The sequence below is a fragment of the Oryzias latipes genome, chromosome 10, assembly GCF_002234675.1.
Source record: "Oryzias latipes chromosome 10, ASM223467v1".
Taxonomy (NCBI): domain Eukaryota; kingdom Metazoa; phylum Chordata; class Actinopteri; order Beloniformes; family Adrianichthyidae; genus Oryzias; species Oryzias latipes.
In genome coordinates, this window is record NC_019868.2 from 13,927,861 (window position 1) to 13,951,443 (window position 23,583).

At 37.2% G+C, this 23,583-nt stretch overlaps 1 protein-coding gene across 8 annotated transcripts; it reads right to left on the reverse strand.

Annotated features, from left to right (window-relative positions):
* Positions 1–1,478: 1,478 nt before the first annotated feature.
* LOC101164408 (syntaxin-3) lies at positions 1,479–23,583 on the reverse strand. 8 transcript variants are annotated; one of them, XM_011480086.3, is made up of 12 exons: positions 23,179–23,581; positions 11,287–11,361; positions 11,105–11,204; positions 10,438–10,512; positions 10,242–10,315; positions 9,660–9,768; positions 9,516–9,589; positions 7,475–7,609; positions 6,647–6,757; positions 5,116–5,220; positions 2,281–4,801; positions 1,484–2,192 (listed from the first exon to the last, which is right to left on the reverse strand). In XM_011480086.3, exons 1-10 carry the CDS (start codon positions 23,206–23,208, stop codon positions 5,134–5,136), a joined length of 870 nt encoding a protein of 289 aa, XP_011478388.1. In that variant the 5' UTR covers positions 23,209–23,581; the 3' UTR covers positions 1,484–2,192; positions 2,281–4,801; positions 5,116–5,133. The 8 variants fall into 8 exon arrangements, with proteins under 8 accessions (XP_011478389.1, XP_011478388.1, XP_020562188.1 ...); XM_020706529.2 differs by having other exon boundaries at positions 4,883–5,220; XM_011480087.3 differs by lacking the exons at positions 5,116–5,220; positions 6,647–6,757 and adding an exon at positions 6,314–6,424 and having other exon boundaries at positions 1,479–2,192; positions 2,281–2,372; positions 23,179–23,583.

The following is a 23,583-nucleotide window of genomic DNA, read 5'->3' on the forward strand; positions in this document are numbered from 1 at the left end:
AATTGTTTGATTTTGCATTTCATATTTTATTAACATCTGGGAAATGTTTCTTTTCCTTTCAATGTTTCAAGAGCAGATTCCTTAAAAAGTAAACCATTATTCAATACATTCCATAAAGAGATCTGTTTATATTTTAAATCACCAAAGTTTATGAAAAACAAAAATACAAGAAAGCTGTCTACTTTCATTAAAGAAAAGATGTTGTCTGACAATCTCTAGTATTATATTATGACATTTGTATTAGACCACAATTCTAAATTGTTTTATTTTTCATCTTTATTTTCTTTTGTTTTATTCATGTGGATATATATGTGATCTTTAAAATTCTAAAAAAATAAAATAAATAATAATTCAGAACCCTAGATGGGACATTCAAAAGAATACATAAATGGTTCCCTCATACAGATAATCTTTGACCACAAATTCTATTATATATATTGTAGCAATATTTTAGTATTTTGTGTGCACAACTTAGTTTCCTTGCAGACATTAACATTTTATTATTTTGTCAGCAGAAATATGCATTTTGAGCGAAGAAAATTGAAGTCTGTGCACTCAAATTCATATTTTAGCATCGTCAATTGCTACTATTAATTTGTGGCCACAATTTTTTATTTCAGGGATTTTCTTTTCTTTCAAAAAGTCATGTTGAGGGCTCCATACAATAATGTCACATCTCACACAATAATGATAATAGAAAAAAAAACACCCTAAATGAGATGTTTTATTGTGCAATATTACCTTGTGCTATACAAAAATGTTTAAACATTTGCACACACAAAAAACATGACTAATCTTTATGGTTTACCTGACATATTTTGAAGTAGAAAAAGAAAACCTATAGGGAATTCATGCATATTTTGTAGTAAAAATGAACTTTTTTAGACACACCCTTAAAGGTTTTATTCATTTTTGTCACGCAAATTGTGTCCAATTTGTCTTCTAACTTTCAGTTGTAGAAATCTTTCTATTTTTGTCAATTAAAGTGTACTGCACATCATTGCAATTACTTAAAAAAAGGATGATCACCCTCTTTTTTAAAATACTTTCCCATAGTCGTCCGTTTAAATTAACTCAAAATTCAGTATTTTATACAAGTGGTTTTATAGTTTTCCTATACTAATAATTATTCTGTGTATCAGCACTTAAAGTGAAATTCTCTCCTGTCGCTGAAGACTGTTTTTGCCTTTCCCGATGTCCTCCAAATCGGGGCATAATAAACGAACGCACCCTGATAGACCCCGCCCCTCACGAAGAAGATGGGCCAGGCTATCCAAAAGAGAGCCGGACCGGCATGAAAATGAGGTCAGGGGGCTCCTCGTTCCACAGCAGAAGCATCTTATTCTAGGCTTAATGTCATCAAAGCTGCGAGAGTACACCCAAACGCAACACCGTCCAACCCAAAGGAAAACAGCGAACAGCTGCGGGAACTACCCAACACAAGGGGCGGAGCACGCACGCACGCACGCACGCACGCATTAGGTTGAACTCACAGGAAGCTTTTATTACATAACATGCTTGAACATACAGCTGATGAGCAAGTGGAAGCAGCTGTTACAGAGAGGCCATCACAGACAGATCGAACACACAATACAAACAAACATTGCATTTTTTTGTTGATTAACAATAGAAGCAGAAAACGTCACCAAACTGAATATTTTTAAGCTAATAAATAAAAACCTGCATGGCACAATAATAACACGTTTCTTTAAATCCTTGAAGACTTCATCTATAAATGAATATTTTTCTAAAACGCACCCCAGAGAGGCGCTAAACTGACCCAAGTGATCTGAACACATCATCCATCCATCCTTTTTTTTTTTTTTTTTTGTTCCATTGAATCCTGTGGAGGGTTCCCGGGTTGCTGGAGCCTATTCCAGCTGCTTTAGGTGCAAAGGCAGGTTACAGGTCGCAGTGCCTCCCAATATCATGCCATGTGTAAATCTGGCTATTTAATAACAGCCTAAGAATAATCTAAACATACATAATAGCACATTTTCAAACACTATACAGCTGGAAAATAATTTCAGGTTGGTATGGAAGGGAAAGCGTGAAAAAGTTTTTTTTGTAATCATCGGTAAAATTTTGTTATTTATCGATAAATTTTGAGAAGAAGAAAAAAAAAAATCACATAAAATGGAGGAGAAAGGGTTCATCTTAGGTAGGGTTTCCCCTTGGAGACACCTGGATCACTGGGATTAAAAAGAAAAAATAAAGATAAAATAAGTTTGAAACTTTGAAGTAATCAAACACATATTACGTTTAAGGTTGTGGTTTCACCTGTGTTGTGCAGCTTACGAAAAGAAGCTGTACATATAGGAGAACCCGACAATTCCAATGATGGCACAGCACAATGTAATCATCATTTTTTTCTGAAGGGTAAATGGAAACAAATAGTCAGACAATTGAATTTTACTGTGTCAATACAGTCGTCACTTGGGTTTGTAGTCAAAGGTTGGAGGAAATGTTTGGGAATAGAGGAACGTAAGGTCAGAGAGGTTTATTGTGTGGATTTAGGAGAAGGAAAAGGTAACAAAGCTTACCTCCTCTTTTCCAGTAGCCTTTAAAAACAAGGACTTTGCAACACAGTGGTTAAATTCCAGAGCAAACCGTCTGCTGACAGCAGCTACTAAGTCATATAACACACTTAAAACAAGTCCTCAGCTACACCGTCAGCAAGAAGTTTCAATTCACACAAACAAAAATGGGCCGTCAGCAGGTCAAGGGGACATTTTTATTTCTTTTAGGAAAGCCAACACGACCACAAAACATCCTCAGTTAACGACACTTATTTTTAAAATGTTTCTGGACCCACATTCTCATTGGCTGGTAAGACGAGGTAAAAATGTGTTAACGTTTGCAGAAGATCATGGAGAAGGAAAAGCGTGTGGGGTGAGCAAACATCGCCACCATTTCAAAAAACACCTGGAGAGGCTGGTAAAAGCAGAAATAAAAGTTGCACCGACTGGTTTTTAATTAACAGGCACCTTTTTATGGATGCCTCCAGTAGATCTTTTATTATATTAAAAAAATAACCATCAGGTACAAAATTTAAGTGACTCCAATCAATAAAATAGAAGTCAAAGTTATTCCATTAACAAAGACCAACAATTTCTATTCCTTACATGCACTTAAAAGTGAAATATTAACCTCATGACATCACTGACTTATCAAAACTGGGCTCATTTCTATTACTTTTTAAATGGATTTATTTAAACATTTTATTGAGAACAATACTTTTAAGCACAATAAAAACACAGAAATTAATTTGAAGATGTTAAAATTGTTTTTTGTTCGGGTTTTGTTGAGCTGTCCAACACTGGTACAAGTTAAGACAGGTAAAAACATAAAACCGCATTGGATTCTGGGCGATTGTTGCTTGTGTAAACACGTTTTATGGAGCAGATTGTACCGTTAAAAAGTTATGCTGCAGGTACGCTTCTATTTTGTAAAGTCTTCTAGGCTGCCATTAGAAAAAAAAAATAGTTTATGAAGTCCATATCTGTCATTAAACATAACACCCCTGCAATAAAATGCTGTTCAGCTCTTAACAAAAGAAACAGTCTCATACGTTTATATTTGCATGCTTAGAAGAAAACATTTTTTGATTTCCACTTTTAGTTACACTTACCTTTTGTTTTTTGAGAAGCTAAGATATAGACAAAGTTTTTAAAAAAACGTGCATACCCTGAAGTGTTCATGAAACACAGTAGACTTGAAAAATTTATCCTTATTCAGGAGAAGAGAACTTCCAGCATTTATTTTTGCCATTATACGTTTTATTTCATTTGCTATTTAATAATCACACAAAAAACATTGTTTTAAAAGTATTTCAATACTTATGGGAAAGAAGATAACCACTGCTATAAACATTTCTGCAAACATTTTTGGCAATAAAAACAGTTTTACTAAATGTCATTTTAGTTAGTCAAAATGAAACTTCAAGTTATCTTTAGTTAGCTGTCCTTTTGCTGCAGTTTTATCAGATATTTCCCATAATCCCTCATTCACACGGTTAAATTTGACAACAAGAGCACCTCTCTAAATTGAGGAATCATAAGAAAGTACTAGCAAGTTTAATTTAGTTAAGTGAACGGTGACATAAAAAAGAAAAATAGCACAAAAATAAATCTATTATTTACAAGACAATTACATATAATGGAGCTTACTTTGAAATTCTGAAGTGTGAAAGTGCTGGAACTCCCCTGGACAAACTAATCAACTAACTCCTTGTAAAGTGAACATTTGGTAGCTTTTCAGGCATAAAGTGTGTCAAGGCTCATGAAGGCAAGGAGTAAATGATCAGGAGGTTGTGTACTTCAACATGGTGTCACAAATGCACAACAAACACAAAGAGGGGAACAATTGGAGTCACATCTTAAAACAATGAAATGTTCAGCGCCACTGGAGTGATGAATTTTTCTGCTTCCCCCTTTTTTCTGACTCCAGAGGTACAGCAGGTAACGTACCTGATGTCAGCTTCAAGTGTTAATTCCTCATTTGCAGCATAACATCCTCAAAACAAAAATAAGAGTCCAAAAATGAGGGAATCTGTGACTGCACTTCTCTTTTCCAGTGTTTCAATGCTACACAGTTCTGTTTAAAGCGTGAATTGTTCAATCTTTTGATGCACTCATGAAATGTATTTTTTTTCCCACAGCCGGCCAGCTGATGCACAGTAGAGTGGAGTGGATGATGAATGGATGCGATGGTGGCAGTCCTACTTTATTGTCTGGGTGAGGATGATGATGAGGACGACGACAACAAGCACAGCACAGCATGCACCTATGATGTACATCTTCTACAGAAAGAGAGACAAGAGGGAAAGGATGTTTAACGTTTAACTGCTGTGAAAAAAACAATGAGCCAAAAACACACCAACCCAAAATCTCAAGTCTCCACCAACACCCCTCTTTGTGTGGTCAGCAGTAACCAGAGGCAGATCATGCAAAGAAGTGAAACTCCACGCCCAAGAACTTGCGTGCACACAGAAACACACCTTAAGTAAGCTCCCTGGATATTCAAAGCACTCAGTCATGCAGCCTACGGGGAACTCTTCAGCATGCCTTACACCCACACCCACTGTTTTTCTACAGCAGGTCCGAGGTTACTCACCTTTAACTCTTCTCAAACTCAACGATTTAATCCCACTCCCAACCCGATACTGAGGGTTATTACTGCCAGTAAGATGACCACAATCACCACTATTATGACCGTTTTCTATAAGGAATAACCAAGCACACATCAATTACACATCCTAAACATTTATGAGCATGAATGCCATTTCTTAAAAGTGCATGTTTATAGCATCAACGTCAGCGTACATGAAGTTTATGGAAGACATGGATCAAGATTTAGGTTTCCCGTCCAAACAACATTGACTGTTACCAAATAAATGGCATGTTCAGTAAGGGACCCTGCTGAAAGGCAACATTAAGGTTAAAAGGTTAAAGCAAGAGACAGACGAGACTTAAAAAAGTGTTTGAGGGGGTTCAGGCTTCTGTTGGGAAAGGCAAAAGGTGTCAAACACGGCAGGTTTCAGGGCGGGGGACCATCAACGGGTCAGTCAAGGTGCAGATGAAGGGTATATGATGTCTTCATGTTGTCCAACATCTGGTTTCCCAAAAGCACTTTGATCAAATGAATTCCATACTCCTTTTAGATGCAATATTTAGGACAAATACGTCTATAGCTGTCATCCACCTAGGTGTTTGAAATTTGTTCTCAGAAACAGCCGTGATCAGAATCCATTTGGTGGTTTAACCCCCCAATCCAACCCTATACTGCTGAGTGTCAAGCAGGGAGGCACTGGGAACCATTTTTAGCTTTTGGTACAATTCAGCTGTCGATTTGAACTCTTCCAGTCTTAGAGCGGACACTCTACCACAAGGCCAATGAAATGGTAAAGGTCACGGTTTGTTTTATGACAGACTAAACTGACAGGAGCTTTTTGTGCCGTTTTTAAAAGGTGATTACAGTCAATGGGCAACAACGGACATGCCAATGAAACTATCCATGTTCCCTTTAGCAACTCACAAGAACAGAAGAGAGGCGTTACAGTGCTGGATCTCAGAAGGTGGTGAGCCAATAACAGGAAGAAGATGACAGAGAAAAACAGTCACAAACCTACCAGCCATCTTGTTTTTTGGGTTTTTAAACAGCGGCATGCAGAGGGAACAGGGAGTTTTTGACAAATAAAATACATTCTTACTACAATATGATTCATGTTAAGAAAACGCTGCCTTTTCCCCTCAGAGCCTTCAGATGTTGCTTTTGGGAAACCAGACTGCTGTCGTTGACAACCGTCACTCACACGGCGAGCTTCTTGCTGAAACTTGGCAGCTTTTTTAGTGTCTGCAACCGCCCGCTCTACAAAGCCCACTGACTGGTCCATGTTGCTCTCAATCCTGTCAATCATCCCCCCCTTACAGGGTCAACATCAGCGGCAGCAAAAATAGAGTAAAAAGGAAAGAAGTAAAAGAAAGAGAATAAAGTCACACAGCGTGACTTTTGTGTGAGGTGTGATCTACAGGAAGACTGCAAGCTTTGAATGTGCCAAACAGAGTGAAGTGCAGGGTTGAAAACGTAAAAAAAGAGAGGAAGAGGTAGCAGCAATTTGTTGCAAAAGCAGGCCAAATGACATTACCTTGCGTGCTTTGGTTTGGTACCTTACAGCTTTTTTGGTTTGTTCTCTTGCCTCTACTATGTGGTCGACTGACTGGGAAACATTCTTCTCTATGTTGTCTATAACGTCGCCCTGAAAAACAAAAAGGTTCAATAGCATATTAAAAACACTTATCAAAGCATCAAAACTAGGCAAACAACAAGTCATTGCTTTGATTTAATAAACTATATTTCAACATGATACAGTATATAAGGAGACCAGGACAGGCAGCCGCTTAGAGCAGCAACAGTTAAGTTTAACCAGCCAACAAGTGGAAGTAACTTCATTCATTAATATCTCTAAATACAATCTAAAATGAAATGTTTCATTCGTTATTTTGAAAAACAAAATCTAATTGAACTGCAAAGAAGGGGGGAAAAAAATAAAGATTCCTGTAAAAAAGCACAGTGCAAAGACAAAGTGTGGAAGATAAAAGCCCTTACCTCACTCATGCTTTTTCCTCAGATTGCGTGATTTAAAGCAGCAAGAAAGAGGTGGTCATATTTAAGATTTTGTGCATACAAGGGCAGAGTGTTGAGCCTTTTGAGTTTATGACAGCTAATAATCTTGATGGAAACTAAAATAAATAAATAAAGCTTGACATTTATTATAATACGCTCATATTCCAGTAATGCTGGGTGATGAGATGAAAGGTGGCAAAGCCGGAAGAGGATGCAAGAAAAGCAAGGAGCTGGAAAAGACAAAAAGAGTCACGACGGCCATCAAAAAGACCAGAGGGGGAATTTAGGAGTGGTTCAAAGAATGAGTATGGATGAACTAAGGGTTAAAAAAAATTGTACAAAAGTTTACCTGGCTCTCCACTAGCATGGCGATGTCTACAAACATATCATGCAGCTCCTTGATACTACTTTCCAGACGAACAATGTCTTTATGTCTTGATTCAATTTCACTCAGAGCTTGTTTTGAAATCCCAGAGTCTACAATCTGCAAAAGAGAGTCAATTATTTGCACCAATCAACATCAAGATAAACAAAAACTTAATGTGCAAATCAAAACTGTCAGCTAATATGTATCTAATATTTATCAAGCACTTCGTAGGCAATGAATCAAATGAAAGACACCACATCAGGCTGATTTAATTCACATCCGTTTGAAAAAGTACAATATATTAATGGCGTTCAACAGGGGTCTGTGTTTGGACCAACATTCATCAAATCCGTTTTGATGACATATGACAAGTCATAGACAGATATTTATTAACGTAGATTAAAAACAAAAGGAAGCATACACTAATAACTGGCTTGTTGTGGTGCTATGACCAAGTAAAGCTCACCATCATCTGTCCCAACAGCTGAAACATTCGGGTTAAAAAGCTTCACTGAAGTCAAATCACACAAAAAGTTGATGTTTGTGGCTCAAAATGCCACAAATTTCCCCGGTTCCAGTGGACGGAAACACATTGGTGTTCATCTACTGCAAGTAAGCGTGAAGCCATTTTTCACCAGTTTGTTTTTTAACTCACACAGAAAAAATAAACTTCATGAGCCTCATTTTACCCATAAGATATTACTAAAATAAGTTAAAAGGCTGCAAACGATAAATGTGTTACTAGAACATTGACCTTGTGTGGATCATTATCAGTCAGTTTTCGGAATTTCTCCAAAAAGCCTTCAGCTTATCAGCTGCAGCAGGAAAACATGCAGGAGAATTTTTTCTTGTTTCGGCTTGTTTATTATCCAGCAATTCAAAGCAGACTGGAACTCAAAATTCTTGCCCCCACATGTGAAACTGAAGAAAAGAGCCACAGCGTTTGATAGACATTGCATTGAGACTGTGGGCTTCTTAGTGTTTCATAGAATTTCCTAAAAATCCAACGGGAGGCAGACCACCTTCTACCTTTTGGTAGAAAAGACAGGCTCAACTAAATTTGGATTAAGTTTGTGATCATGGCAGGTTTCCCTCGACCACAATGGAAAATACCAAACGCCACAAAGAAAGAGAGCGTATGAGAGATTGATGAGGATGCAGGAAATCAACATCTCAGCATTTTGAGGATTTAGTTTGTAAAAGGAAACCATTTTAAGATAAACAACATAAAATATATTAGTTAAATAACATTTTGAGCTGTATTTTTTAAGTCTGCTTTTTATTAAAGAAAATAGCAGATAAACACACAATGTTGTGCTAAATTCTTCAGTCCTTTTGGACAAGTCCTATTTCACACAGGCCACAGCCTTTCCAAAGCCAGAATATGGACATGTAAACCGAGTCTGCTGGCTTTCCTTTTCCTGTCCTCTTAACCCCCCTGTCCAATTGCAGGTGGGCCATATCCCATGAGCTCATTTGCTAGGTGTGTCCCCTTGTTCAAAGGAAGCTATTTTTCTAACATCACTGCACCCTGACGTTTTAAATCAGGATGAAGCCTTAATGCAGTTTGTTTGTTTGAAAAGCTCAGTTCCTTTTTTTTTTAAACGAGATTCAACAATAATTGAGCAGAACAAGTTGAAACAGGAATGAATTGGACTGCATTTAGTTCCAATTTCATTATACATGTTTTCTTTGTAAAGTGTCCGTTTAAAAATATGAATTTAATCAGCGTCCTTTTGCACCATTATAATCCCAAACCCTCTACTGTATCACACATCCCTCCCTTCTTTCAGTCCTTTTATTGACTGAAAAGGGAAAGCCTCAATATTACCTTGCTTTGTTAAATCTCACAATTTTCCTGCTGAGAAAGGAAAGCGACTAACCTTAAATAAATCAAGAAAAGTCCCAAATGTTCGGGAGATTTTAAAATCACGGGGCGTCAGATCAGCTTGAACAATCATCGACGTAGTGAGAAAAGCCTGCGTGCTGTTAACGTGAGGTGAAATAAAAGGTGCTCTCTTACCCCTGCAGTGAACACAGCGGCATTCCCGCTCTCCAACATCTCCTCCAGTTCTTCATCTGTTGTTGCTTTACCAGCTGGAAGACACAGAAAAGCATGTTAGAGAGTGGCGTGCGTTTCCTGTCTGTGCAAGTACGTGCAACTCACTGATTTCCAACTGTCTCTGAATGCGTCCTTTACTCCGCTCCCTGAAGTCCACCTGAGCTTCGTTATACTTTGTCATTACTTCCACAAACTTCCTGGACAGCACTGCATGCTGGAAGACATGAGAGAACAAGAAAAAAACATTTTTGAATTTAACAAAATACCTGTAAACATTTTTAAAATACACTACTCACAATAAGTTGTGAAAAACTCTGTGAACGACATTTTGACAGTGTTTGTTTGTTTCGGAACAAAATGGGAAAAGCGCTCATGTAAATAATAATCTCCCTAACATATTGTGATTAGTATAACCAAAAGAATTAAACAGCCATCAGAACATCAGTTTCATAAAGAAAGCAATTAAAGTTTTGGATATTTCCAGTTATTTAAAGGGAATCCTTAAATTGGAAGAACTGTAATGAACTGAGCTGTCAAGTGTTGCCCCTCATTTCTCGTGTTTGATTTGTTCTGTGTTTCTGAAAATAACACCAGACCCAAAGTTTCACACTAAAGAATGAAATAATGCAGTCAAAGCATTTCTGTTCATAATAAAAAAACAAAACATTGACTTAATTCCAAACGTACCTGTGATTTGCGTATCCGCATGTCAGCCGACACCCTCTCTTGCTGCTGTTCTGACTCCAGGTTCCTCTCGATGGCTGGAAAAGAATGCAGCCAAATACAGCCTTTAAGAAATCTGCTAGATTGAAGAGAACACTATTTTATCATAAAATGACAAAAATGGGAATTTTTCTCCAGATGTTAAGTAGAAGACACTCACTCTTAAGTTTGTTTCTTGCATTGTTGGCCATCTTCTTGATGTCATTGGTGATAGCTTCCAAATCATCTTGGGTTTCTGTTGGTAGGAACCACAAGGACAATACTTTTAACCAACTTGAAAGAACAAGAACTTTTTAAAGTGTGAGATCTGTATTGCAAACGTGTTTTTACAAAACATGCACAATACACAAATTTAGGAAATTCAAATGGGAAATTCAAGTTACAAAAGTGTTGTAATTTGGTCGGTCATTTCCATAGACCCACGCAAAAACCGTTACTTTTGTGCAACATCAATCCTGCACTATAGAGGACAGAGGCCTGCAAGTTCAGCGAGAGGAGTGGAGCTATAAGAATTTCTCTTAACTTGATTAATTGGTAAAAAGAGAAAAGAAAAAGAGAAGAAGAAAAAAAGAGCACCAGATCAACATTTTCTATCTGATAGTCTTCAAGATTGTTGCCGTAGACATGAAAACGATGGATAGTCAATTCAGTTTATCAAAGCTAATCTAAAACTCTTCCCTCTTAAAGTATATATTCACAGCCTGCAAAATTAATCCATATATTCAACACTTTAGAGAAGAGTCCTAAAAAAGTCAAATTCTCTTCAGTTTTTCACCATTTAAAACAGAATTTGGACCAAAAAAAGGCAAAAAAGGCAGAGGTCTTACTCTGATCTGATGTGGGTGCAGATAGGATGACGGAGAACAGCTTTTTGACTTCAGCCACGTTCTCATCAATTTTATCAATACTACCCCTGATGTCCTCAATCTGAAACAAACAGAGAACCATGAAATACATCACAGGTGACAATACTAAGACATCCAAGCTCTGTGAAGGTTAACGCACTGACCTGAGAGAAGAATTCATCCATAAAGGCTGCATTGTCCACAGCGATCTCCACCTCCTCGTCATCTTGATCACAAGTCTAACAAAAAAGATTAATAAAAAAGAAAAAAAGGTGTAACAGCAGCAATTATTAAATACATCAAATGTGTGTTAAAAAGACAGACTATTGCAGATAATTGAGCATTCGTCTTGTTTTCTACAATGCTCTACAAATGAGTCAGAAATTTGTGCCAAACTATTTTCTTTCCACTGAAGTTGGGACTTTTTCCACACTATAATCTAACGAGTGGCTTATTTAGCTGCCAGAAAGGGTCAATTTATAAAACTCCATGTCAGCCTGCAGTATTTAGTTTACAGATCATGTAATCCTCAAATGTTTTCATTATGTGCTACATATTGACAGATTTTCCAGTCTTACATTTTATACAAGTATTCTTTGTGTGCATCCATTATGTTGTGTGGCTTTGTGTTTCTAGGGTTGTTGACAAGGAATTTTCAAACTTATTTAAGTGGATTTTTTAAATCTACTACTGTCAGAACATGAAAAAAAATACTTAAGTGGATCAGAAATGCTAAACTGGTGGACTGGTTAGAATATATGCCAATCAATGGCCAAAAAAGAAATTGTAAATGTTTTTAACTACATCTTCAAAAAATGATTATACAACTTTATATGACGAACAAATGTGACACATCTAAAAAAATAAAAATAAACAAATAGTTTTTTTTTTATTTTCACAATGGCTTAAGGTAAAAAAATAGAATAAAATATCAGGGACAATGAGACTTGAACCAGTTTTAATGGATACACGAGAAAGGAAATGTCATTAGTTCTATAAGGTTTTGAAAGGGCAGTTTGCATTCACCATAATGGAATGGGCAGACCCCTGTGTCCTAAGCTAGAGAAGTTTATGTTTATGTCAAAAGGCAGAAATTAGGTGGCATTTTTAGAAAATTAAAGCAATATAAAAGTTGGGATAACATTTTATAATATGATCTAACAAATAGACATTTTTCCATATCTGTATAAACTGAGCACTCATGATGCTGAGCAGAATAAAAAGGTTTGGTAGCAAAAGGTCGCAGAAGGTCATGCTGATCCATGGCACATGATCAGAAAGTATGTTTGTATCAATCAAAGCATCTTTGGAAAACATTTAAACTATGTTAAAAGAAACCGAGTGGAGGAATTTGTGGAGTGGTGATATTTAGGTTTCCTCGCAGCCATGAGGACAGAGCAAAACCGAGTCGCCTATAAACTAGAGTCAAATGTGAGGCCATCTGTCCAACAACTAAAGCTAGGTCAAAACTGGGCCACGGGACATCACAGTGATCCTAAGCCTGGAGGAAAATCTGCAGAACATTTTACACAGAAAAAAAGTCTCACAATACAGCTAAAAACCTTAGCCCTCAATGGTGTGGTTGGACTAAGGATCACAAAGATGGGGACTCCTTCAAATGACTACAACTAAAAGACTTCTTCAAGCTATGAATCATGGGATGTTTTCAGATCATCACACCATTTTAGTGTAGTGTCCTTGTTTCATTTAGTTTTATTTTTTAAACTGTTTATTTGCCATCATAATTAACTTAAGAGCTAGTAATGACCTGATATGTGTCCAGATACATTAGTCGTTTACCAAAACACTTAAATTTGGGAAAAATACAACATGCACCCCTCCACTTTCTTTTTCAATCTCTCATCCTTTTAGATTTGAGATGTGTAACAAGATAATATTCAATAACAGTTGAAAACTGTATTTTTAATAAGAAATCTGAGACTACAGACTTCAACCCATATTAGGGCTGCTAGATTATGAAGAAAACTCGCGATTTGCGATATTAATGATCAATATCGCGATAACGATATGTTTAGATACATGAACAAAAAGCAAAACAACTAAATACATCATTTTAATTTCACTGCAACAGTTTAATTTAAATAAGAGTCAACATAACTTACATGATACTTCATATGACCCTCGTCTACATACGAGGCGAGCATCTAACATAAAAGGGATCCATCCGATTGGTCAAATGCATAAAAGGATTTATTTGATTCGCTAAATACTTCAAGCTGCCATAAGATTGTTTTGGCACATTTAAGGTAACAATTCATTGCAATTTTCGGCGACTTTTGCGACATGAGTGTTGCACAGCTTGGTATCGTATTTTTTTGTGCCTGCCTAGCGCATGTGTTGTTGTACTCTTCCAGATAAAAACAAAGAAAAAAAAATAAGATTAAAAGTTCATGTTTTAATTTACAGTTATACTCCTTGACACCTATTGATACAAATATGCATCAAACCACTTGAGCTCCAAACTTACCTTAATTTAGCATCAACATGTATACAAAAACTTTTTTGCTTTTTTTAACAGCTGGAAATAAATTCAGGTGTCGAGGGGTTAAAACACGTGTCAATATATAAAAATACTCCTTGCATTCTTCTTGTTGTACATTTGAATATATTTGGTCACTCACTGCCTCCATTTTGTATTCTCATTTGCCTACACAAAGATGAAAGGGAACTCCAAGTTCTGGATCCTACAGGGGCCTTGCTCTGGAAGATTTGCATGTTTTTTCTCTTTGTTAGCCAGAGTTTATTTACGGACTCTTCATTTAAAATGTACGTTTTAGAGGATTCCAAATGTCAAGTGTCGTCAAGAATTTGTTGCCGATATTATTTGTGTGGGAATGAGTCAAACAGAATCGGTTTTATTTAGTTACCAAAATGAACAACAAGGCCGAGGATCTATGTGGCTCAGTCATTACAAAGTATGGAAACAGAATGTTAATACTTCCTTTATCATCTCATCTACAAGCCAAAGGTACATCCAGGAAACAAAAGGTCTAGTCAACCAAAATAAGTTTATACATATTGATCATACTCGTACCATTACTGTGACTAATAGAAAAGTATAATTTTTCAAATATTAGTGCCAACTATTTACAGCGAGAGTTTGTCAAATTTAAATAATTCTCAATTTTCTAGCTTTTCGTCACAATGTCTCATCTTTAACTGATCTCAGGTTTTGCAAAGGTGGTAAAGGAAAACTACTTTATAACAAACTGGAGTTTCTTTTTAATTCCAATCAAATTTGATTGAAGGATTTGGGTTTTTGTCAATTATGATTGCGAAGCCTTTAATTTCTTTAATGGGTTAAGGTTTTACAAAAACCAAACAAAATTTTCTTGAAGAATGGCCAATTTATATTGTTAGCTCAACTTATTTCAACTTATCTTTCAAGTTTAAACAAATTAAATATTTATAAAACCAAAGGATAGTTTTTATTTTTTTAGATGTTTAAGCAGTACATTGACCAGAAGATAAAAAGCATTCTCTTGGTTCAAACCAAGAGAAGTGGTTAAGCTAGGACTTATGAGGACCTTCACTGCACAAAAATGAGATCAGTTAAAATCAGAATCATTACCATCATGTTTATTTTGTGCTCAGTTTACGAACCAACTTAATTTAGCCCCAGAGCCGGATATAACCAAGACTGAATATAACCAGATCCACTTCAGAGAGTGTAATGACCATGGAAATTAATTCTAGAAAGTAGCCTGGTTCAGAGCAGACCAACATCCAGGGAAGAACCGTTCTACCGCTTCTTCTTTCAATAACACTGGAGGAGGAAGAGGATCTTTTGCAAAGGTATTTTTTGATTCTTGGTCATAGAAGCATTTTCCTTTTTTAACTTTATTGTCAAACCTGGCAATATTTGGATAGGAAAACTAAAAGCGTGTTAACATTTAACAATCATTATTTTGTCCCCCCCCACCCCCCCATTTGAACAGCAAGCAACAGATTTCTCAGACTGTTTTCCCACATAATTCACCTCATCGAATAGGAATAAATAATCCATCTGAGTCTAGCCTTTATTATTGATCTACAGTGGTACAATCTATGACTCCTGTCAATGGAAAACTAATGTGACTTTCAGTATCAAGCAAACAAACTTTGGACATAGACTTTCCTTTTCAATTCACAACCTCAGAAGCTTCACAACCTCCATTACTTTTTCTTTTCCAACCAACAGTCTAGAAAGTTGATGTTTTGACAACAGACTTGATTGATAGACTTCATAAGGTCATCAATGACACTTCTGGGTATTTATATGTTATGACAACTTTTATCTGTAAAGCTCTGGTCCAACTAAATGAGGTTTGAGGGCAGCTAGTGCAGATGAGCGTAAGGATGCGATAACAGATATATAACAGATATTTCCCCTACAACTGTGGCAGATAGTCGATATTTGCCAATATCGATACCTAAGTGTCTAGTAACAAAGTTTAGATTTGTTTTTTTTTTCTTTACTAGAAATGCAGAACTTTTCTTTTACTGAAAAATCATGCTGTACTTGACCTTTTTAACATACAGCAAATGATCTCATAGGAACAAGTATCACTTTGAAATCTCCATATAAATATATCTGACAGCATTCAGATCATTTATTGAATATTGAACATAACTGTAAACCATGACTTCCCCATTGCCAGGGATGTATTAGGATGTATCCCTATCAAATATAAAGTTTATCTAAAAACAGTCAATTACTGACTATGACTGTAAACACAAGCTTCCGAATCTATTAGGAACAAGTATACATTTAAAAAATAAAGCATTTCTGAAAACAGAAGATATTGTGCAAATATCGGCCGACATATCGTCCATCTCTAGGTGAGCGTATTAACTTCAACTTTCAACATGGGCTTTTTATCCTGGCCTGGTGAACATGCTAGAGATTAAGCCATAGTTGGCTGATCAGACTTGGTCACACTAGGATTGAACTTATCCTGAATTTCCTCAGTCTGCTCCTGTATAACACTCCTCTGTATAGAAATAGGTCAAACCATATCATCTCACATGGAATCTTTCTTCCAGCCAAGTTGGCACAATACGAAAACCAGAAATACCAGTTTGTCTCCCATCTGCTAGAACTGAATAAATTTATAAGAAAGAGTGACGTTTTATGCACATTGAGAGGGACTGGAAATATTTACAAAGGAGGAACAGAGGCAGCTTCCAGGAACTCCGCCGGTTTTCAGCAAACTTTCAAAAATGGGACAGAGACAACACCCCCACTAAAGTTAGAGTGTAAACACATCAATCTATGTTAAGATTGTCACTTCTGTACCAAAAACGTGACAGTAATGTTCATGATTCCATACTATTGGAATTTAGTCTAACTTTATCTGATTAGTTTCTGGGGTTGGAGCAGGAGCTGACGTCACCAGCTGAGTTTGTAATGACTGACGCACTCTGAACTCCAGGTGTGACAGGTGTGTGTGTGTGTGTGTGTGTGTGTGTGTGTGTGTGTGTGTGTGTGTGTGTGTGTGTGTGTGTGTGTGTGGGTGTGTGTGTGTGTGTGTGTGTGTGTGTGTGTGTGTGCGCAGTGGTCAAAGTCGAAGCATGGAAAAATGCAGGCGTCACACCTGCACGACTTCCCTTCTCTTGCATCAACCCACTCTAGGCTCTGTGTTGAAGTGAACAAGCAGTATATGCAGATGACTAACAAAAACACCAAAGCAGCTTTTGTCTCATAGCTACCATTTGACTCTCAAATTGACAATTACATTTTTACGTTTTTAAACATTAAACTATAAAAAATGAAACACCCATCAAATAGCCAAATTTTGACCATTTTAGCATAATTGGATGGAGTAAAGCAATTTATTTATTTCTGAGTTGATAAAAAGAATGTCACAAACGACACAATACAGTTTTTTTTTTTAAAGTAACTTCTGCAAACATTGTGTGACATTTGACGTGTACTTGTGGCATATTTCTGATGGAGGACATGTATTAGGAAAGTTAAGACACAAAGTACAATCTGAAGGCCACGAGCTTCCTGCTCCATTTTATTCTGATGCATCCACTTGCAGACAAATGGATCAGGACAGTCAGGATCATAAATATTTGGACAGAGACACGTTCTTTCTAATTTTGTTACTGTACATTACCACAGTGAATTTTAAATAAAACAACTCAGATGCCATTGAAGTGCAGACTTTCAGCTTTTATTCTATGGGTTGAACAAAAAGATTGGACAAATGAAATAACTAAAAACAAAATGGTCATTGCTAATATTTGGTTGAAAACCCTTTGTTGGCAATGACAGCCTGAAGTCTTGAACTCATGGACATCAGCAGATGCTGGGTTTTCTCCTTCAGAATGCTCTGCATTTAGATGCTTTTTAGCAAAGTCCAATCTATTCTTCCTATTCTTGAGGATTATGAGTGGCTTGCATCTTGCAGTGTACCCTCTGTATCTACTTTCATGCAGTCTTCGTTTTATGGTAGACTTGGATATTGATATGGCTACCTCCTGGAGAGTGTTGTTCACTTGGTTGGCTGCTGTGAAAGGGGTTCCTCTTCACCATGGAAATGATTCTGCCATCTTCCACCACTGTTGTCTTCCGTGGACGTCCAGGTCTTTTTGCGTTGCTGAGTTCACCAGTGCTTTCTTTCTTTCTCAGGATGTACCACACTGTTGATTTTGCCACTCCTAATACTGTAGCCATTTCTCACATGTTTTCTTTCTGTTTTCTGAGCCTAATGATGGCTCCTTTGACCGCATGTTGTCTGTTCACAGCAAAATCTTCAAAATGCAAGCACGAGTCCTCTAATCAACTCCAGGCCTTTTATCTGCTTCACTCATAATGGCATAACAAGGGAATTGCCCACACCTGCCGCTGCAATAGCATGGAAGTCACTTAAAAGATGTTTAGTTTTTCACATTTTTATGCAATCTTTTTGTTCAACCCATAGAATAAAAGCTGAAAGTCTGCACTTCAATGGCATCTGAATTGTTTTATTTAAAATTCACTGTGGTCATGTACAGAAACTAAATTAGAAAGACTGTGCCTATGTCCAAATATTTATGGTCCTGACTGTACGTCTTTGTTTTCCTCCTCTGAGCTGGAGTCTGACTCAAAACTGTGCGACTGGATGGCTCCAATACTGCTCACTATTTTAGCCAAACCCGTCATGTTAGGTTTGGGTTGTGAGAGGGTGTAAGCTAGTGAGAGTTCAAAACAGATGGATGATGGGAAGTGGGTGTGGGCTTACTCCATGCAAATACCCTCATCCACAACACAGAGGTAAACCTCTGATCAACTACCACTCAGCAGAAACTATGTCCTAGAAAACGAAGCACTGGTTTCTTAAAATAGATTAATAAAGGTTTAGAATGAAAAACCTTTTGAATATGGAATAAACTTCCTGAGCTTCACCCATTGAAACTCTTTTGCATTCGTCTTTCTCCCTTTTCCGCATTTGATTTGCAAACATAGGAATGAGTTTAAGCATCTGGCTTTGCATCCAAGGGGAATTTTTAAAGAAAAACAGAACACAAACTGAAACATGCCCGTTTGTGAACACAACTTCGCACATTATGCCACCTCACGTGGAATTTCTGCAGTAGTGAGATAAGGACAAGCGCTCACTTCCTTCCACTGCGCCTCATTCTGCAGAAACAGAGGAAAGAGATGTGTGTAGTAATACGCTAAGCATGCCGCCACTGCCCTCACACACACATGAAATTTACGTACACAAGAACAGCTTGGAACACAAACAGTTCAGGTCATCATAAAAACTTGTTTTCAGATTCACAGCACTCCGTATCAGTCCACTTGGAAACAACTGTTGCTGTGAAACGCAGGCAAATCCTTGAACCTTTGTTCCTCATAGCTCAGAAGAGTGTGTGTGATGGGCTGAACATTGGGAAACTGTGCCGCCCTCCCCACATAAAAACACTTCAATCCCTTCCCTTCCTATATAAAAATGTCCTGCTGGCATTTGATTTAAGTCTCCATAAGCTAAAATGCTGGCAGCATAAACACAGCAGTAAACTGAACTTCATGTGAACATATAACCACTAATCTCACGCTAAATTCTTTGTAATCATCAAAATCTCACACAAACTGGACGACTGCAGGCATACAGACTGAAACGCACTCACTTTACATGTCCGGCAGATGTTTGCTGGTTCATGTTATGTAAAATACCACAAGTCTGCAAACAAAGTACCCAATGACAAGTTGCATAATTCGTTCGCATTAACAAAGCTATGCTGCTAAAGGAGTTTTTAGATCAGTCGGTGATCTTATACAACAAAAGTTCCTGTCAAAGCGGCCGCCCTTCCTGCTTCTCAAAGGGAAAGTTCGCATCCAAACCAAATATTTACATTCAGGATTGTTTTGCTCTTTGCCATCTAGATTGCTTCGACCTACGTTGAAGAGTTTTAGCGTTATCAGTTTAGAAGCCGTTTGACCTTGTTGAATCAAATGGAGGCGGATGGCTCTTGTCCTGAAAAATTGGTCGGAGCTCTGAAACTTTGATTTAAAAAAAAGACCAAATGTGACTACTTTGTCCAGGATTTAGGAACTTTAACGAAAAGCCCAAAGCCCATTCTTTCAAATGTAGCGATCAACATCTTCACAGGCTTTTATAACAGCACCTTCGCCCACAGACAAGCAAAACAAACAGATGTAAACTCCTCCTACTGCCAGGATGATAATAGTGGCTACACATTTACCCATCGAGATGTGTTACATGTGATAAAAAAAATATTATCACACATCATTACATGTACAGACCTTTCCATTTTTAAAGTTTGACACTGTGAGGTACATGCCTTCAATAATTGAGTGGAAAAGAGAAAGAGAGTGAAATGTATCATACATCTTGAAGTTATAATGAAGTTATAATGAAGTCAGATAATACTTTTCAAAAATGTACTCTTACTGCAAAAAACCACAATACCAGTTATATAAATTACATTTTGTAGGATTTAATCTTAAAATAGGGTCCAACGTTATTTACAAAACCAAAATAGAACGTCCTCAGGTGTATGAAAGAGAACCTTTAGTATCCTGAAAGCTCAACTCAAAAGGAATCATTAAGTTTACCGCTCATGCTGTTACTATATGTTGAAATAAAATACACTACCCCGCCTTTTTTTCTTTGAAACCCTTCATTTCAGAGAAAAGGAAATAGGTCAAAGATTGGACTGGATAGAGGAAGATTTATAGACATTCTTAGGTAACAGTTTTGCCATTTCTGGCCTGACACTGCTTCCAAGGGTCTTGTAAAGACATAAAAATGATTTCCATTGACCTTCTACACAAGAAAATGGATTTCTCCTTCCAAAAAACCTCTAACTGTCCACACAGACATTTGACAGTTCTTCATAGGACAAATAACTTAAGCCTGAACTTTAAAGACCCACTCCACTAGAAATTGTGCATTTAAACATGTTTTTATTTGGGGATTTTTCTAATGGAGGACAAACGTAAAGTAAGCACACAATGTCGTCATAATTAAAAGACTAATGGGAAAACTTTTAAAATAGATCAAAACGTGTTTAGAGTGGGACCTTAAATCTGTTTAACGATATTTGTTGTTTGACACCATTCAGTGCTGCCTTTAAGCAGTCAAATTTTGGTTTGACACATGCATGAAGGAGCAAGAGGCAGAGATCTTTGAGGAACCAGCTGGTGGTTGTGCGTCAGGCTAAGAGGTTCACAAAAGGCCTAAAACATTCTGCTAGTAGAATACAGCAGAGAAGCAGAACTGAAAATAGAAACAAACACATCATCTATTGTCTGAATAAAACACACTATGATGACAATGGTCATTCGTAAACTTTCACTCCTTCACAAAAGTAACCATCTAGCAAATCAATAGAACCCCGTTCAAATGCCTCATCAAGAATGAACCGGCTGAGTGTTAGCCTTTTTTTCTTGTGGTCTTTTTTATATTCATTATTCCTTTGAAAAAAATCCGCTTTCTGAAAAACTTGGTCAATTAAGGATACTGGGTTGGTGTTTAGTAAATTTACCAATGTCCCTTGTAACTTAAAATTTGTACAGCCCCTTACAACCCCAAGCTAACATCAGTGGGGAAACAAAAAGGGGCGAGGAATGTTGGAGCAATCCAGCCGTACAGTTTTGAGCCACATGCTAGCTTAGACGTACATGGATCTAGTCGTCTTGAAGAGGACGCATTGGAATGGAGTGAAGAAGGGAGCTTGCCATTGTAGGTCCTATGCCACATCTACAAGTCTTTTCCAATTGTATTTTTGCATCTGCTCCTAATTTAAAACAAGTTGAATAAGGATATGCTCAGAAATGCGAATTTTAGCTCAAGTTTCTGTATATACGTCCTCAATCATGAGAAAAATGCCACAAAAACACATTAAAAACACAATTTTCATCAGAGTGCATCTTTAAAGTACTGCAATAAACTGATGACTAAACGATGTTACTTTAAGACATTTTCATTAGTATTTTTTTGTGGATATATACAAGAAAAAGGAATTATCAAGTAAGACAGCAGTATAACCTTCTACTTCAGATTTAATGCTACACGAGAAAAGAATTTATTCAGTAGGGATTTGTGTTATTGAAAAACTGATGTCACTAGGGAATTAAAAGCTACAGATGTCATAGAAGAAGAAAGGTCAGTGCTCTTTCGGCTCCACCGTTCACTGTGACCTAAGGGCTGAAGCAGCCGTCTAGCAGTGCAGAGCGTATAACTAGTGTGCACACAACTGAAACAGATGTGGTTCCAGCTGAAAGTACGTATCCTGAAAGAAAGACTAAGAAATGAAACACGAACTTTTAGGAGAAACTGCAACAATGCATTACTTCCCTACATTTTTAATCCCAATTTCTGTCGTTCATGTTTTTATTTAAAAAAAAAAAAAACCTTACTCTGATTAGCTCTCTGCTCACGTATGACTCCTAAAGCTATAATGCTGAATTTCAGTAGGAAGCGTCAGGTGACGTGGTCATGCTTGTGGCTGCTTGAGTCAACACTCAAGACACATATACAGATTAGAACCCCGCCAGCAAGTTAAACATTAGAGAGGAAACTAGAGGAGAAAAATAAAATAAAAAAAGGTGAAAGGTGAGTATGGATGAGAACACTGAAGCAAGTGAGCTTCACAGACAAACGGCAACAGTTTCACAGCAGCGAAAAAAACCTGCTGATGACTTCCCATCAAATGAAAAAGCCTACTGTAGTTCCTGTCCACACTTCCTCCATAGACCATATGCCATCTGAGGTAAATGATGGGGGAGGTGGGTGTTTATAGGTGGACAAGGGGGGGGGGGGGGTTGCAGGTTGCAGCTCAGCAAGTTTGAACACTGCAAACATTAAAGCTAGCTCAGGTAGCTATAGCAACACAAAAAAAGAGGATATAAGTGATCAGCCATGCTTGAGTCACACATGAACAAAGTATTTGGAGAGTCAGACATGCTTTTTTAAGTGTTAGGTTTAAATAAAAGCATTTAATTATCCTCAACTACCCATAATGCCCCACAAAAACAATAGCGACAACAACAAAAACCTTGTTTAAAGTCCTATTATGAAAACAGGAGATTGTGTGCTTACTTTGCAACTTCCTACTTTGATCAGAGTGATAGATAATGATAATTTTGTTTTATAAATTGTAAGGGAATAGGGGGGGGGGGCTGTTTTTGCTTACTCTCCTGTATTCTAGATTAAAAACAACAGCGAAACCAGGATTTCCATTGCAATAAGCAAATAAGCATTGTAAATTAAAAGCCCAAAACGCCCAGTAAAATACAGCCCGTTGTGGTTTTTCAACAGACATTCAGACTTTAAAGGCAACTTGCGTTACACATCTCATATCATAATGATGTAAAGTTAACGTATTTTTCTTCAGTACTTCTTGATCCATCTACACATCCAATTACAAATGTCCTTATTTGACGCTTATCCAATCGCTCAAGTTTGTAGCAATACTTTGCGACACATTTGACATTTTTCCGATATAAGGTTACCTTTTTCTTAAAGTTCACATTTTCAGGGCTTCCTATAATAGACAACAACAAAAATGCTTTCATCTGTCTGAACATGACTTACCGCCTTAAGCTGCTCCAATCGGTCCTTCATTCTAAAGGTGCTAAATTTGACACTTTTCGTCAAAAAGAGAACAAAATAAAAAATACTCAAAGAACTTTACTAAATCTCTAGATTCCTTAGCCAACTGGCAAGCTAGCTGTGAAACCCAAACCCACCGCCAGAAAAAAAGTCTGGAAAAAAAGAACCCAACTTGAAGTCTGTTAGTTTCTTTGGGAAGACGACTTTTCTCACAAAAACATAGTCTGTCCGTCGTTTTCCAATGCAATATGGCTGCTGGCTTTAAAGCCAGTCTTTTTTCTTGCTAAATCTCCTCTCCCGGGGGATTAAAACAACAGTTGTGTGGAGCTGCATAATCTGTATCTCCGCTGACCACCAGTAATCATTCTGAAATGCAGTTTTGTAGCT